Raw genomic sequence first — 17,201 nt, 5'->3', positions numbered from 1 at the left:
GAGGAAAGCCGCTGACTAGAGTTGCAATCTTATGTAAGGAAGGTGCAGTCTGGGAAGACAGCACTGGAGCAAGTACTTTTAAAAGAGGAGGCAGCAAGGTGTGTGGCTCTCCTAAAGGAGCACTTTAAGTAGAGGAAACAAAAAGTACCAAGGCCCTGAGAAGGGGGTACCCATACTGGCAGCAAAAAAAGAGGCCACTGTGGCTGGATCACCCTGTTCAAGGGGAAGAGAAGAAAGATGAGGTCGGAAAAGTAAGGGTACATTCTGTAAATCCTTGTAGAAAAGTTTAAGAAATCTGACTTTTACTCTGAGTAAGATGAACACTAACTGGAGAGTTTTTACAAAGTGACATGATTGGACTTACATTGAAAAGAATCATTCTTGCTGCTGTGCCAACTATAGAAGTCTATTGAAATAATCCTCCCAAAAGACAATGCTTTAGTGTAAGGTGATAGCAGAGAAGCAGGTGGGCATGGTTAGATCCTGGATTTATTTTAAAGATGGAGCCAAAAAACCTGCTGATGGACTGGATGTGAAGACTGACGGAAAGAGAGATGTCCAAGATGCTCCACGGTTCTTGGCTGGCCTCAGGAACTGAAAGGATAGAATTGCTATTTACCAAGATGGGAAGTCAGCAGAAAGAGCAGGTCTGAAAGACTGTTCTGGACACCCTGCAATGATTGTGCTGTTATTAGGCATCCAAGTGAAGATGCAGGGAAGTCAGCTGGATATACAAGGCTGGAATTCAAAGGAGAGATCATAAAAATGTCCTTTGTACATTATATATCATTATATGGTAATGACAGTACTGACCCAGTAAAAGTACTGACTTACGTCTAAATTGTTTTTTAAGCAACTGTGTCTTTCAGACTAAACAAAATTGATCATTGGAATTTCTAACATATAGGATTAAAAATAACTATTTTGGCCGGGCGCGGTGGCTCAAGCCTGTAATCCTTGCACTTTGGGAGGCTGAGACAGGCGGATCACGAGGTCAGGAGATCGAGACCATCCTGGCTGACACAGTGAAACCCCGTCTCTACTAAAAAATACAAAAAACTAGCCGGGCGAGGTGGCGGGCGCCTGTAGTCCCAGCTACTCGGGAGGCTGAGGCAAGAGAATGGCGTAAACCCGGGAGGCGGAGCTTGCAGTGAGTTGAGATCCGGCCACTGCACTCCAGCCTGGGCGACAGAGCGAGACTCCGTCTCAAAAAAATAAAAAATAAATAAAAAAATAATAATAACTATTTCATTCCAGAACTAAAAGCCCAAAAGTTAAAGATTATTTTGTCCGGATGTTTAAAATGTAGAAGACGTTAACATCTCTGTCATACTAGGATATGATGGCCAATGGCAATTACCAACTTTCAGATCTGAAGAGAAGGAAGAGCTGTAAACACAAAGACAATAAATCTGTAAATCAAAGAGAAATTTCTAAGATCAGAGTAAAAAAGAGAAGGTATGTCACTGCAGAATGTTCCAGAATTGGTACATATGAAAAGCAACAACCAAGTTGGCCGAGTGACAGTATGAACAACCTACTGATTTATACTAGAGCTGCCCAGCGAACAACTGATGATCTATTATTGATACATTTTACTAAGTTGTCTTACTTGTTTTCTCTTCAGAACATATGCCAACCTTATATTGAAAATAAAGGATTCATTTTCCATAAACATGTTTAGAATCAAATGTGCTAATATTTACCTGTGTAAAAAGCAAGATGTTTATAAAATGATAAAGAATAAGAACTGAGACATATGAACTTTAACTGCTTGTAGCAGATAGAACGCAGGATTGTTTAGAGGTTAATATTACTGTTTTTTTCTTTAAATGGCATTCAATAGCTCCATCAAAATGTAAAACCTTATACTAGCCAAAGAGAGAACAGCAACCCAAGATTAAAAAAAAACATAAGCATGTAAGTCAAGTCAGGATACTATTACAGTTCTTTTGCTACACAACTTAGTTAATGAAAACTAATGTTTTCCTCCTGATGGTATCTGACATGGGCTGAATTCATCCAGAAACAGAAGGCAAGCAAAACTGGTAGACGTGGTATGTAGAGGCCAGTCTCCAAAGACACAGAACAGAGGCAGGACAAAACTTGGCAGGAAAGGTGCGCCAAATAGAGCACAGTCAACAGAGAAAGATGATTCTGGTGTGGCCCAGCAAGGTGCAGCTGGGCTGGTTTCCTCTGAACCACCCCTATCTTCCATACTCCAGAGGCCTCGTGGTCAATCAATACAATCCTCAAACATCTCACTCATACACCTCATATATGCAGGGTCACACACTGACTTAGTATCATATCTTTTTTCCCTCTTCTGCCTGAGTAATGGGATTTTACAGGGTTGAAGTAAGTGCAATCGAGAAAGTGAAACATGGTATGACCCTCTAAAATGAAGATTACAGGTCTGTTCATTGGTAGAAAGTCTCCCTAATGTGTTCTCCCCATAAAAATGAGACACAGTCCTCCAATTAAGAGAACTGGACTCTAATAACAGGCATTTAACAAAATCTCAAGAGAGCCAAACGCAGCTGAGTAACAACTGTCTATTCCCTACCCACATCCTCAATGCAGCCATTATAAACTCTTTAAATATAAAATAATAAAAGTTTAGAACTATGATACTATTTAGCACAACCTCATTCACCTCATAAAGGAAATAAAACCAAAGAGGCTAAGCTACTTGCCCAAGGTCATAAACTTCCTAAGAAGCAAAAAGAAAATTAGAATCTATGTTTGTGAACTAAGGCCAGTGCTTTTTCTATTTCATTATACAATGCTTACCAATAATAGCTCTGTTTTTATTTTAAATCAGATGCTTTAGAGATTTCCTAACCTTTCATATAATGTTAACATTTAAATATTCTTTGGTTTTAGATCTCTAGCGTCCTATTTCTTTTCACTTTGCTAAAACTCCTTACAATGTTTACCGCCTCCAAAAGAGCTCATTCAATCTTGTAAAGATAAAAAAAAAAAGCAAAATAAATTAAGTAGAAAATAGTTTAGCTGAATTGCAAGCTGAGTAAACTAAATCACTCAAACAGATATATCAAATGCTTAACAGTCACAAAATGAAAAATGTACTCATTACTGTTTTCTTAATCAGCTCTTCCTGACCTAAGAAATTTATCATGATAACTGCAGTCCCAAGGACATACACACTAATGGAACAAAATATCCTTTGTTTGATGTCACAGCATTATAAATCTCTAGTGCTATTTTAAACTGTCAATTTATTTGAATAGAAATGTCCTTCACTTTCATAAATCCTATAGATCAAATTCATCTCACTTGTTTATGAAATAAAATTACAAAAAGTAGCACACTGTGACACAAATCAATCATGTCTCATGAGTCTTCTTCTGGACAGACGGTGGTCAGGGCAAGGACAGGAAGTGGACTACCTCTCCATGTTGTGTGTAGAAATCAAGACTTTTTTTTCTATTAGCCTATTTTGAAAAGACAATGTAAAGAGTGGTTTCTGTTCCCCTGGGAAAATATAATTTTTTAAATAACCACAATCTGGCTATTTTTTAAGTTTTTAATAGTTTTTTCACATTAATACAGATATAATGTACAAAGGACATTAAGCTGCCAATGATATAATAAGAGCAAAGTATGTAGCTTGATGTCAAGCTAGATTCAATAATTTGTATGTAAATGCAAAAGCAGTAACAGTAAAAACATTTCTGAAAAAGAATAAAGTGAGAACACTTTAATCTACCAAGTATCAAAGTGCACAACAATTAATTAAGACAAGGTTACATAAGGTCAGAATAGAAAGTCACTACACAAAGCCATGGACATATGGACATGATATAGGAAAACAGAGGGGGACAGGACTGATTTTCCTTAACTGATACATGTTAGCGTGATGGTTACTTTTATATGTCAACGTGACATCAAGTATTTGTCAACAGAAGAGAAGATTTTACCTCAACCAATCAGACATCAATTTAAAAAAAACTACTTCAAAGTGTCATCTATTAGATGCAGATATACAGATAAGCATATAGACATAAAGGTAGATATGTAAATCTTAAATCAGGATGTGAGAAATATTTCAATATACCTGTATGCTGCCGAACTCAACATTCTCATAATGGAAATGCGCACATTCAGCCATCTTCGGAAAGTGACCTTTAGTGAAGGGTAACCTGAAACACATGAAATAAATAAAAAACAAGATAGTGAAATAGTAAAAATTACTAAGTTTAAGGGGAAAATACAATGGATTTAAAAGCTCATGCAAGCAAAAATATTTAGTAAGCACATGCGCATGAGCCACACATACCCACACAAATCCTCTTAAAAATACACTGAATCAGATGAGTATTATATTTAGTGTACAGAACAAAACCAAAAATAAAAAAAGCATCACCGTATCTCCTATTGTTGACCCAAATCAATGTCCAAAGAAACACTGTTATTTTCAGCAAATGTTATGGAAACTGTGAACAGCCAGCTTCTAACCAGAGCAGCATTCCCAACACAAAGTACGAAACCAGATTTTACCTGTGAATGTTGTCACATCCCATCAGTCCTGGAGTGGTGGACCTGGACGCAGAATGAACATGTTTATCCTTGTCTTTCCTCTGCTTACACATGAAGCATGGCTATCTAACTCTACCAAGTGAAAAGATGGTTTTCCTGTTTAAAACTGATTAGCTTCAGGTACAGGATGAATAGCCCTTATTCGAAATGACACAGAGACCAGAAGAATTTTGGATTTCAGATTTTTTCAGATTTTGGAATATTTGCTTGTATCTATGGGATATCTTGGGGCTCGGACCCAAGTCTACACAAAAAATTCATTTATATTTCATATACATTTTATACACAGCCTGAAGGTAATGTTATACAATATTTTAAATAATTTTGTGCATGAAACAAAATTTTAACTGCGAACACTCACGTAAGGTCAGGTGTGAAATTTTCCATTTGTGCTACCATGTTGGCACTCAAAAAGTTTCACATTTTGGAGCACTCTGGATTTCATAGCTTCAGATTAGGGATGCTCAACCTGTATTTCACTTAATAGTCAACTCTTGGCATCTACTTCATGCTCCTCAAAGGCAAACCTGAAATCTAATAATCTCATAACTCAGACAATAAAGCTGGTATTTCTGAATGAATGAGAGCAGGCACTAAGTGCACCAAGAATGACATGGTTAGATTGTACCTATCAAACAACTGTAACATAACAGAAAATGACATAAGTTGCTTCAAGAACAAAAATAAAGTATATTTTAGATGAGTGGATAATCTGTAGGCCTATTCCACTGCTGAGTCATAATTTAAGGATTAACAATTGCACAGTAACAGCATATTTTTGTAAAAAGTCTAAATAAAAGTTTTAAGAGAACTAAAGAACTGATTTCCATTCATAGGAATTCATTTAGAACCCACTGTAAAGTTATACTCACTTTTTCACATGCTTAACCTTCATACTGGCTGTACTGCCACACGTCTTAAGAGTAAGATCTCCAGGAATCTCAGGAACATCTGCGCCTCTTGCCTTAAAAAATAAAGACAAAATATTTATGACTATTCCTTTAGTAGTATACTTTTTTAAAAAGCAGGTTATGATTTATGTTAATAGTTCTTCTGACTTTTTACCTACAAAATATATCTTGGTTTAATAATCTTAAAATTATGACTTACTTGAGTTTTAATTATTAAGAATATAAATTATTCACCTGATTTAAATATTCAGCTTTAATGTATAAGGGAAATTTTTCTGTGAGAATAAGAATCTTCATGCTTTTGTAATCAGATTTCAAAACCAGCTATTATATATCTCAATATGAATTAAAATTTCCCCTGAAAGTTGCTGGAATAAAATAACCTTGGTTAAAATAATAAACATTAAAATGTTAATATAAACATAGAAATTAAGAGATTAAAACATGTATTTCTCACACCAAAATCTGAACATGACATGTATATAAATACTTCCAAATTACTCCTTAGTCTATCATAGTTTTCACAGTGGTGAATTCTTCACTTCAGTGACACAATCAGGTATATCATTTTAAAAAAAAAAATGAAAAATCAAAAAGTTCTTAACACTCTGGACAAAATAAAAGTCAATTCCAAATATCTATCTTAAAAATAAATTTTGTGCTATAATACCTATGATTTATAATTTAAAAAAACTTAAGCTGAATTATGATAGCCCATGCCACATGACTCAATAGGCGAGAATAATGTGGGTTAAGCAGTTAAAGTAAGTTGGGCGGAGAATCACAACCTTAACTTCTGTAATGTTTTCTTGCGAGGAAAAAAAAAAAAAAACCAGACAGTTTAGATACATGTTTGTTTTTTTTTTAAATAGGACTTTTCAAAGATATGAGGTAACAATGTATGAATTTATGAGAATGAAACCTTGTTACGTCATCACAACGTGCTGGGTTCATTTTTTCTTTTTGAGGGTTTTTTGTTTTTTAGCAAATTTAACTATTTATAAGGGTTGATATTTCATGATCAAGCCTTCTTAGATGTATTTTTATTCCTTCTTATAGGTCTCCCAAAGAAAACAGAGTATTATTATATTCTTTAGTAATGAAACAGAACTCATTCCATCTTGCACAGCTATCATATGGATTCAATGAAACTTTTTATAAATATAAGATAATATCTTGTCTTATCTTTCCTCTATCTTGAAACAAAGTTACTTCATAATCCTAGGTATTATTTCATCAGTACTGATCAGCATCCAAGTATACCCTATCACATTAGAAAAAAAAATTTAAGACTAAAATAAAAAGTATACTTTAAAAAAGGGAAAATGAGATAATATCCTAGAAAAAGAGTTGACAAACTTTTTCTTAAAGAGCCAGCCGGTAAATACTTTAGGTTTGTGGGCCACATTATCTTTGCCACTATTCAATTCTGCTATTGTAGTGTAAAAGTAGCCACTTGTAAATGACCAAACACAGCCATGTTCCAAAAAAACTTGATTTGCAAAAACAGGCACCCAACAAGGTAAAGTTCGCAAAGCCCTGTCCTACAAAGTTGGTGCTGTAGTGAAATAAATTATCATCCAGTTTTTATACTGTGTTGCCCAAATCGCCTCATCTTTCAAGAAGGTATTTAAAAAGCTTGGAGACACCATCTTTCTAGTCCATTTCACTTTCATTTAGCATATTCATTAATTCAATAGTTTTCGTTTTCTTTCACTTATAGAAAAGAGAAAAACACTGACAAAGAAAGATATCTTATAATGAATAGATACATGAAAAGGTGGGTACAAAGAGACAACAGCACTCTAGACTCTAATAAAGATGGCAAAACAATCACGTACATGATACATCAGACTAATTATAATATCCTAGATGAATACAGTATTAAGTATTAAGAACTGAGTGAACAAGATATTTCAAAGGACAAAAAAGGAAATACAGTATTCTCCAATTGGTCATTCAACTGAAAGTACTTTTTCATGCAATATTCTGCAACAACCTGGATCATCTGGTTTTGCCATTTAAAAAAAAAAAGTGAAAGTGTGACAATACTCTTTCATCTTTTATGATGTTTGTGCACCAAAATTTACTTGACATAACAGGTTTGCCAAGCTTAAATTCTTATTAACATTTCTGATAAGGTGGCTTTTCACTATTCTGCATTGTTCATAAATTGACTTAAAAATATAAAAGAATAAAAAAGAATCCACTAGACTGAGTTAATAAATGGAGACGATGTAATTGGTAGACTGGAAATTGAAACGTTAGCAAGCTATGTGCTAGCTAGGGAGGCCACTGTTCCTAAACACATCTAAGGAGAAAACAAGAAAACCTGCCCAGCCTATGATCCGCACGAGGGAGGAACATCATGTACCACACACCTCTGCAACCACAACTGACTGGGCTGTAGATGGAAACATGACCCAAAGGTAAATCCACAGGTTACGCAAAAGGGTCTGACAGGAAAATCTCTGCCTAAAAAGACAAAATGATAATAATTAGGCCAGTGAACCAAACAAGGGTCCAAAAAGCTTCAGAGGATTCACGAAAATATGTCTGAATCAATAGTTCAACTAGCCTGTGACCATGTATGTTCTGTCCAGCAATATTTTCCTACAGCACAGAAAAGTTCCAGGAATATCCTAGGCTCTCAGTATATTTTTGTGAATGAACAAATACAATACACTTTAACATAACAAGGTTTTATCATTTACTCTTTTAAGATGAAGCCAGTGGAATTGAAAGGAAAATACTGTACTATTATTCGATCACCTGATGAACTAATATTTTCATCTACATATTTTAAAAATAAAATAAATTACCTTAAATTTCTATTGAGAGCACATACTTGAGTTATTTATTCTGTTGCTCCAAACCAAAGATTAAGGAAGTTCTTTTTTAGAAAATAGTTCATTAACTGATATTCATTCATAAAAATAATTTTTCCTATTTTTTCATGTTATAATTATCACTTAATTATGCTTCCAAAATAGAGTTTATAATATCATCAACACAGTAACAGCACCATTCATCAACAGAACATTCAAAAGACCTCAAAAGACAACTGAACTTATGTTCAGAAAAGCACACACCATTTACATTTAAACGCTCTATGTGTCTATCTCTAACGATTAACTGGCATCCTAGAAAATTAGACCAAAAGATTAAGGAAATTAACGGATTCAATAACAATTTTTATCTCCTCACTCTTCCCTACTTGTTTACACTATATAATTCAGCATGTTCATTATCCCTGCCTATACAACTTTATCCTCAAAATCCAATTCAAATCCACCTAGTCCATTTAATCCTATACTGATAATTTTGCCAAATGTTGATACTTTCCTTCATTAATCTTTCAAAGGATTTATCCTGTATACAGTATACTGGAGCATTTCATTATATTTTTATTCATCTTTTAATGCAAACTGCCATGTAGTGTTCTCCAATGAAAGACTTTTCCATTCATCAAGAGGGTAAATTTCTTGAGCATGAAGCCAATGGAATAACATGAGTACATACTTTACTAACATTTGACATCCACAATCCCCATTACAACACTAAAATTTACCATCCTTCAAGGAAAACAGTCAAAGAAACTGAGCATTGTTAACTACCCTAGAAAAGTACATAATGATTTTATCTCTGATTTTTAATTCCCCTAGATGACATTATTATCTATGAAAGTCTACAGTTAACAGTCATTTTAATAGCTCTAATTTTATGATTAAAAATATTTTACCCTTACTGTTTGAAGCACACTGCTCAATGATCTTCCAGAGGGCCTGATCTAATTCACACTGCTACCAAGCATGCGTAAGAGTGCCTACTTTCTGACCACCTCACAAACATCAAATACTATTGAATCTTTTTACTTTTTTCATTCTGATCGGTACTTCTTCACCTTTGTTTTAAAATTAACAAGATAAAAGAATTGAACATAATTTCACATTTTGGTGGGTATGTAGTTATTATTGTGTGTAACACTGTTTTCATCTTATATTCTCTATCTTCAATTTTTTTTAATTAAGTTAAAGCTAGTCATATTTGTAGGACATAATATGCCAAGATATTTAATAGCTTTCCATTAATTATAAACCTCGAAGTTGGAGGCCTTACTTAGACCTTCTAATTTCAAGACTTATTAAAAAGCAATACTCAGTAAGACAAAGTGCCACCAGAGTTAAGGACAAACAAGTGAATGAAATATAATGCAGTCCAAAACAGGCCCACACGGATACAGTAAAAGTTTATTTATGACGAAGGAGCCAACGCAATTCAAAAGAACAGCACTGTCAATAAACGGGAACAGCAGTTTTTAAAAGTACGCAAAAATTAAGAATAAAACTTCCATCTTCTCTTAATATGCAAAAATTAATTCAGGATGGAAATTCAATATGGAAAATAATAATTCTTCTAAAAATAAACACAGAATAATAAATCTGAGCTAAGTAACAAGAAGCAAAAAAAAAAAAACTCTGAAGAGAAAAAAATTAATACATTCAATGGCATCAAAATTACAAACAAGGAACTTATACTCAACATATATAAAGAACTCCTTGTAACAAAATAACTAATAATCCAATTTTTAAACTGGGAAAAAAGAAATCTCAACAGGTATTTCACAAAACAGAATACTTATAGTCAATAATCAAGCTACTCGGTACCATTATTCATCAAGAAAATGCAAAATAAACCCACAATGAAGTAACAGTGCACATCTGCCAAAAAGCCCAAATTAAAAATAAAATAGAATACCAGTGTTGGCAAAGATGCATTGCTGGTTAGAGTATACAACAGCATAACCATTTGGGAAATCGTTTGATAATTAATTGGTAATTCCCACTAACCATACTCCATGATATGACTACACTCCCAAATGTGTATCCCCCTAAATTATTTCATATGTACAACAAAAACTTGCACATAAATATTAACAGAAGCTTATTCATAACCACTAAAAATAGAAACATTATAAATACACGGAGTAGAATCGGTGAATAAATTATGGCATATATATATATATGCAATGGAATTCTGTGATTGAAAAATAATTATTAATATATTAAACAACACGAATAAATCTAACAGTTGTTACAGCACATGAAAGAAGACAGAAGAAAAAAAATCTTGCTGTATTATTACCTTTATATGAAGCTCAAGAAGAGGTAAAATTATTCATAGAAATAAGAACAGTGTTACATCTGGCTGGTGAGAAATACGAAAAAACCTTACTAAGAAATGCTTTATAACTCGGTGTGGGTGGTGGTTTCACAGAAGTATACAGGACATCAAATGGACAAACATTAGTGCGTTTTACTCACTTGTGTGTGTGTGTTAAAATTAACAGTAAAAAGGTCAAGGGGAATTTTTATAGAACTTTAGCTGGTTCCACATTCGCCTGGAATAGTTACGATAACTATGGAAACAATGGGAAATGAGGGAATAATAATATTCCATAGAACTGAAAAAGAATGATGTCTTTCAAACTCATTTTATAATACCAGTTAACCCCAAATATGAAAACCACCCAAAGAAAACAGGAAAAGCAGCCTTGGAGAGCCAGAGAATGTGGGCAAAGTCTCCAACAAAAAAACCACCCAAAACCACTTTTAAGCAACCAGATCTCGTAAGAACTCACTCACTATGATGAAAACAGCAAGGGGAAAATCCTTCCCCATGATCCAATCACCTCCCACCAGGCTGCTCCTCCAACTTTGGGAATTACAATTTGACATGAGATTTGGGTGGGCCCACAAATCCAAACCATATCACCAGTTGAGTGGTGGTATGGGTACTTAAGAGCCTCAGTGAAAACCCATTTTTGAGTAGAGAAACAATAAAGGAAGACCCTGCTGTATAAAGGCTGTGGGGATAACCCTTGGTATTATTTTCTCTCTTTTCTTCCATTACTTAGACCCAACAGCAGCCCAAATCAGGAAAAATGGTGCAAGGCAAGACTTTTTGGTTTTTAATTTTTATTTTTATTTTAAGTTCTGGGGTACACGTGCAGCATGTGCAAGTTTGTTACAGAGGTAAACATTTGCCATGTGGTTTGCTGCACCTATCAACCCACCACCTTGGTGTTAAGCCTACCAGGCATTAGCTATTTTTGCTAATGCTCAGCGCAAGAGTTTTAAAACTCTTAGAGAACGTTATCTTTCCCACCAAAGAAAACAGGAAAAGCAGTCTTGCAGAGCCAGAGAATATGGGCAAAGTCCCCAATAAAAAAACAGCAGGCTGGGCACAGGAGCTCATGCCTGTAATCCCAGGACTCTGGGAGGCCAAGACAAGAGGATCGCTTGAATCCAGGAGTTTTGAGGCCAGCCTGGGCAACACAGGGAGACCCCATCTCTACAGAAAAATGTAAATGTTAGCCAGGCATGGTGGCATGTGCCTGTAGTCACAGCTACTCAGTGTGCTGAGGTGGGAGGATTGCTTGAGCCTAAGGTTAAGGCTGCAGAAAGCCATGAGTAATGCCACTGCACTCCAGCCTGAGCAACAGAGCAAGATCCGGGCAAAAAAAAAAAAAAACACAAGATAAGACCACAGTGATCCCCATGAAACTGAACTGATGTTGAAACCACCACCTATAAAAATTTAGATGAAACTTCAATCTGAACCCAGCCAGACTGATGTCTACTAAAGCACAAATCAACATTCTCCAGAGGATTTCAACAAGGAGTCAGTCTCACAGCATAATATTCAGAATGTCCATGACATAATTAAAAAATACTAGCTATATCAAAAACCAGACAAATATGAGCTATTTCCAAAGGAAAATACAACCTAGAAATGTCAAATCTGACATGAAACAGATTGGACTAATCAGACAAACACTTTAAAACAGGTATTATAAACACACTGCATTAGATATTGGAACCAATGGAAAGACTGAAATACTCGTACAAAAATAAAAATAAAAACTATAAAAAAACCCAAATACAATTTTTAGAACAGAGAAATGCAGCATCTCAAAAAATACTGGCTTAGCATAATAAAATACCCTGAGACTGGGTAATTTACAAAGAAAAGGGGTTTAGTTGGTTCACGGTTCCACAGGCTGTTTAGGAAGCATGACTGGCAAGGCCTCAGGAAACTTACGATCATAGTGGAAGGCAAAGAGGAAGGAGGCACGTCTTACATGTTTAGAGCCCGGGGAAGAGTGAGCAGGAGGAAGAGTAACAGAGAAAAGATTCAGTGAATCTGACAACAGACAAAAAATTATGCAATCTGAAGATAGTTAATTGTTTTAAAAGACTGACAAAATATGAACAGACCTAAAGATAGCTAAGGGACAATATCAAAAGATCTAACACTTACGTCTTTGGAGTCTCTGAAGGTGAGAAAAAACACACTAGTACAGAGAAAAAATGAAATTTCTGAAAACATTACAAATTTATTGAAAGATATACATTTACAGATTCAGGATCACAGAAAACAAAACAAGTAACATCAAAGAAAACTACAAACCAAAACATCATAATCAAGCTGTTGAAAACCAAATATAAAGTAAGCATTCTGACAGCATCCAGAAACAAAAAAGATACATTATATATTGGCATAGAGTAATAAGGATTTAAATGACTGTGGATTTCTCATCAGAAACCAGGAGACAGTGGGGCAATGTCTATGCAATTCGGAAAGAACTCTCAACCCAGAAATCTGCGTCAAGTGACAATATCCTTCAGAAATGACGTAAAAATAAAAACATACTAAGATAAGAGAAAACTAAGAGAATTTGTCACCAGTAGATAGGCTCTAAAAGAAATGCTAAAAGCAGCGCTTCAGGTAGAAGGAAAATAACTCAGGTTAAATGAAATTAGGCCCTTTTGGCAAGAAGGAAGAACAGAAATGGTGAATAATTAGGTAAATATAACAGATTATTAATCTCCACTTAAATGCTTTAAAATATACGTGCCACTTGAAAGCACAAATTATAAAACTGTCTGATGAAAGTTTATGTGATCTATATAAAATCTATAACATAAGGATGGTAGATAAGGGAACCTAGATGGTGGTAGGATTTCTACATTCTACTTGAAGTATAAAATAATAATTTTAAGTATAATACGAAAAGTTAGTAAATTGGAACCAAGAGTATGTAAAAAAGATAAAACACTATGATCAAGCAGAACATCCCAAGACTGTAGGGGAACAAATAATCATATAGTCATCTCTGAGGCAGTACAAACACCTGAAAAAATTCCAAACCCTATTCGTTAAAAACAAAAAAAAAAAATCAGCACACTAAAAAATAAAGAGAACATCCTTAATGTGAGTTTTAAGAAAAGTATCCAGAAAGAAACTAAAGGTCTATAGTACTTAATGATGAAATATTTAAAGTTTCAAATTTGATATCAAGAACAAGAGAAGGATGTATGTACCACATCTATTCATCATTATTCTGGAGTGCCTCACCAGCACAATCAGGAAAGTAAAAGAAATAAAAGATAGTGCACATGTGAAATCTGAAAGAATTCACAAACTCAGAATTAATCAAAGAATGTGTCAAGGTCTCTAGGCATAAACTACACAAAAATTAACTAGATTTGAAACATATTAGCAATAAACATGTGGAATATAAAATTTTAAAGCCAATTGTAAAATTCCAACTATAATAGCATTGAAGAAAACATCAAATACCTAGGAACATATCTAATAAAAAATGTGAAAGACCTTGCTATGTTCTGAACATCTGTGTTCCATCAAAATGTGTATATTAAAACCTAACCCCCAAGGTGATGGTATTAAGAGGTCAGGCCTTTGGGAGGCGATTATGTCATGATGGCTCTGCCCTCATGAATGGAATTAGTGCCCTTATAAAAGAGGCATGAGTTGTGGGAGCCTGTTTTGTGTTCCACCATGTGAGAACGCATAAAAGGTGCCACTTCTAAGAAAGAAACCCTTGCCAGACACTGAATCTGCTGGACCGATCTTGGACTTCCCAGCCTCCAAAACTATGAGCAGCAAATTTCTATTGTTTATAAATTACCAAGTCTAAGGTACGTTATCATAGCAGCCAGAACAGATTAAGACAGAATTCTATACTAAAAACTACAAACATTGTTCAAAAATTAAAGACAATCTAAATAGATATATTATACATGCACATGTGCCTCATTTGCATAGATTAGAAGATACAATAATGTCAAGGTGTCAATTCTTCCCCAATATTATCTGTAGACTTATCTGCAGAAATTGGGAAACTAATTCTAAAAATGTATATAGAAATGCAAAAGACACAGAAGTACCAAGATAAGAAGGGCAAAGCTGGAAGGCACTACCTATCAGATATCAAGTTTTACTGTAAAAGTATAATAACTAAGACAGTGTGGTATTCGGTCTAAGTCTAGAAAAATGGACCAAAAGATCACAACAGAGAATTCAGACAGCAACCAACAATATGGTTATGTGACTCATGACAAAGGCACTACTGCAATTAAGTCAGAAAAAAGACGGCCATTTCAATAACTGTACTAAGTCAATCTGATTTCTACATGAATAAAAATGAATGTTGGCTGGGCATGGTGGCTCACGCCTGTAATCCCAGCACTCTGGGAGGCCGAGGCAGGCGGATCACGAGGTCAGGAGATCGAGACCATCCTGGCTAACACGGTGAAACCCTGTCTCTACTAAAAATACAAAAAATTAGCCGGGCGTGGTGACGGGCGCCTGTAGACCCAGCTGCTTGGGAAGCTGAGGCAGGAGAATGGCGAGAACCCAGGAGGCGGAGCTTGCAGTGAGCCCAGATCGCGCCACTGCACTCCAGCCTGGGACAGAGTGGGATTCCATCTCAAAAATAATAATAATAATAATAATAAAAGAATCTTGACCCAAACCTCACATCATGCACAAAAAATCAATTTTAAATAGTTCACAGACCCAAACATAAAAGGTGAACATGTTCTTCTACAAAGTACTTTCATGACATTGGGATAGGCAAAGATTTCCTAAAAGGACGCACACAGAAAAAACAATTATTCTGACACCCTACAAAATTTAATAAAGTGGACTTCACTAAAGCTAAGTATTTCTGATTACCAAATGATAAAATTAAGCATTCAAAAAGATAAGTCAGAGTCTAAAAGAAGAAATTGGAAGATATGTCTCAGATAAATGACTAGTGCCCATAATAGATAAAGAACTACTAAACATTAACTTAAAAAAAGACAACCTAACAGAAGAAAAGGGCAAAACTTGAATGAGCACATTACAAAAGAGGATATCTCAGGGTCAATAAGAATATGAAATGGCGCCAAACATAAATAATCATCACAGAAATAAAGCCCACAATAAGATTCTATTACACACATAACAGAACCCAAGCACAAAAACTACATATTGCAGGATTTCATGTATAAAAACAATGGTTACCTTTGGTGGGAAAGATAATGACTCAGAGCTACTCAAGGGAGATTTCTGAATTTCAGGAAAAGTTCCATGTTTAAATCTGGGTGGTGGTCATATAAGTAGAAAACATAAGCAAAAAGTCATAAAGCTATAGGGTAAGATCTGTGACTTCTCTGTATGTAAGATATACCTAAATAACAAAGTAAATAAAATTAAATGGGAAAAAGAGACAATAGCAAGAAAGTGGAAAATTACAGGCTAATTTTATTAAACACAAATGCAAAAAAATAAGCCAAATAGAATAATAAATCAAATCTATCATTGTGTTAAAAATATACATCATAAGTGAATTAAATTTGTTTCAAGAATGCAAGGATGGTTTAATAGAACATCTATTATTATCATTAAGTCTTTAATTACAATTAAAATGAGGAAAAAATATTAGATTATTGCAATAGATAATAGAAAAATTGTCTGATAAAACTCAACACCCATTCACGATAAGAACTACCTAGCAGGACTTTTGGTTCGCAGTAGTAGATTGAAAACATATTTACCTCTGCTCTCTCTTACATCTTATCAAACTAACAATGATTTTTTAAAACCATTTTCTTCTTATACTAACAAAAGTATAAAATGCTATATGCATCCACAGGTATAAGGTTATTCTCTGCATGACTATTTCTAGTAACCAAAGGGTGAAAAAAACCTAGATATCCATTGAAAGAAAACAGTTGAATACACTATACTGCATCCACACAATGGAATAGTCACAGCTATAAAAGGAATGAGGAATATTTCAATTTATTGCTATGAAGTAGTCATCAGCACATATGAACTGAAAAAAAAAAAAAGCAGGGTACAAAAACAGGTTACCTTTAACTAAAAGACTGTAAATATACAAAGAATATATATATGTGTTTTCTTACACTTAAAACAATGGGAAGATAAACTAAAAACTAATTTAGATGCTTACCTAGGAGGCAACAAAGAGACAGAGATGGAAGATTTTTGTGAATGTCTCAGTTTTGTAGTTCAGATTTTGGGGTCATGTAAGTTTTTAAGTATTTGTAAAATTAAATTAAATTAAATTAAATTAAAATGGGATGAAAGGGCAATCCCTAAGATCAAAAAACAAATAAAACAAATGAACTTAATTATAAGTTGGTGCCTTAAGCACACAGAGAGGAATTACCTCAAATGACAGTAAAGAAAAGTACTAATAATATATTCCTAGTGGGATATGTCGTAAAGATGAAAGGAAACAAAATGTTTCGGAATACTGACATTATTATTCTGAAACTATTAAAAGTAGAAGATTAAAGCAAACAAATAGTTATTAATGTCACTAAAAACTAAGGTTTTAAGTATAAG

General features: G+C 34.4%; 1 protein-coding gene across 1 annotated transcript in view; it reads right to left on the bottom strand.

Moving 5' to 3' along the window:
* Positions 1 to 17,201, bottom strand: part of ARHGAP32 (Rho GTPase activating protein 32) — a 222,842-nt gene that overhangs the window by 155,461 nt on the left and 50,180 nt on the right. The window contains exons 3-4 of the mRNA XM_011965417.1: positions 5,436 to 5,527; positions 4,082 to 4,166 (exon numbers count right to left, since the gene is read on the bottom strand). Of these exons, the coding sequence (XP_011820807.1) occupies positions 4,082 to 4,166; positions 5,436 to 5,527 (177 nt within the window). The remainder of the gene's footprint in view (positions 1 to 4,081; positions 4,167 to 5,435; positions 5,528 to 17,201) is intronic.

The sequence above is a fragment of the Mandrillus leucophaeus genome, unplaced genomic scaffold (genome assembly GCF_000951045.1).
Source record: "Mandrillus leucophaeus isolate KB7577 unplaced genomic scaffold, Mleu.le_1.0 Scaffold724, whole genome shotgun sequence".
In the NCBI taxonomy this organism is placed as follows: domain Eukaryota; kingdom Metazoa; phylum Chordata; class Mammalia; order Primates; family Cercopithecidae; genus Mandrillus; species Mandrillus leucophaeus.
Note: the sequence above shows the minus strand (reverse complement) of the source record. Positions and strands in the feature narration are given on the sequence as shown.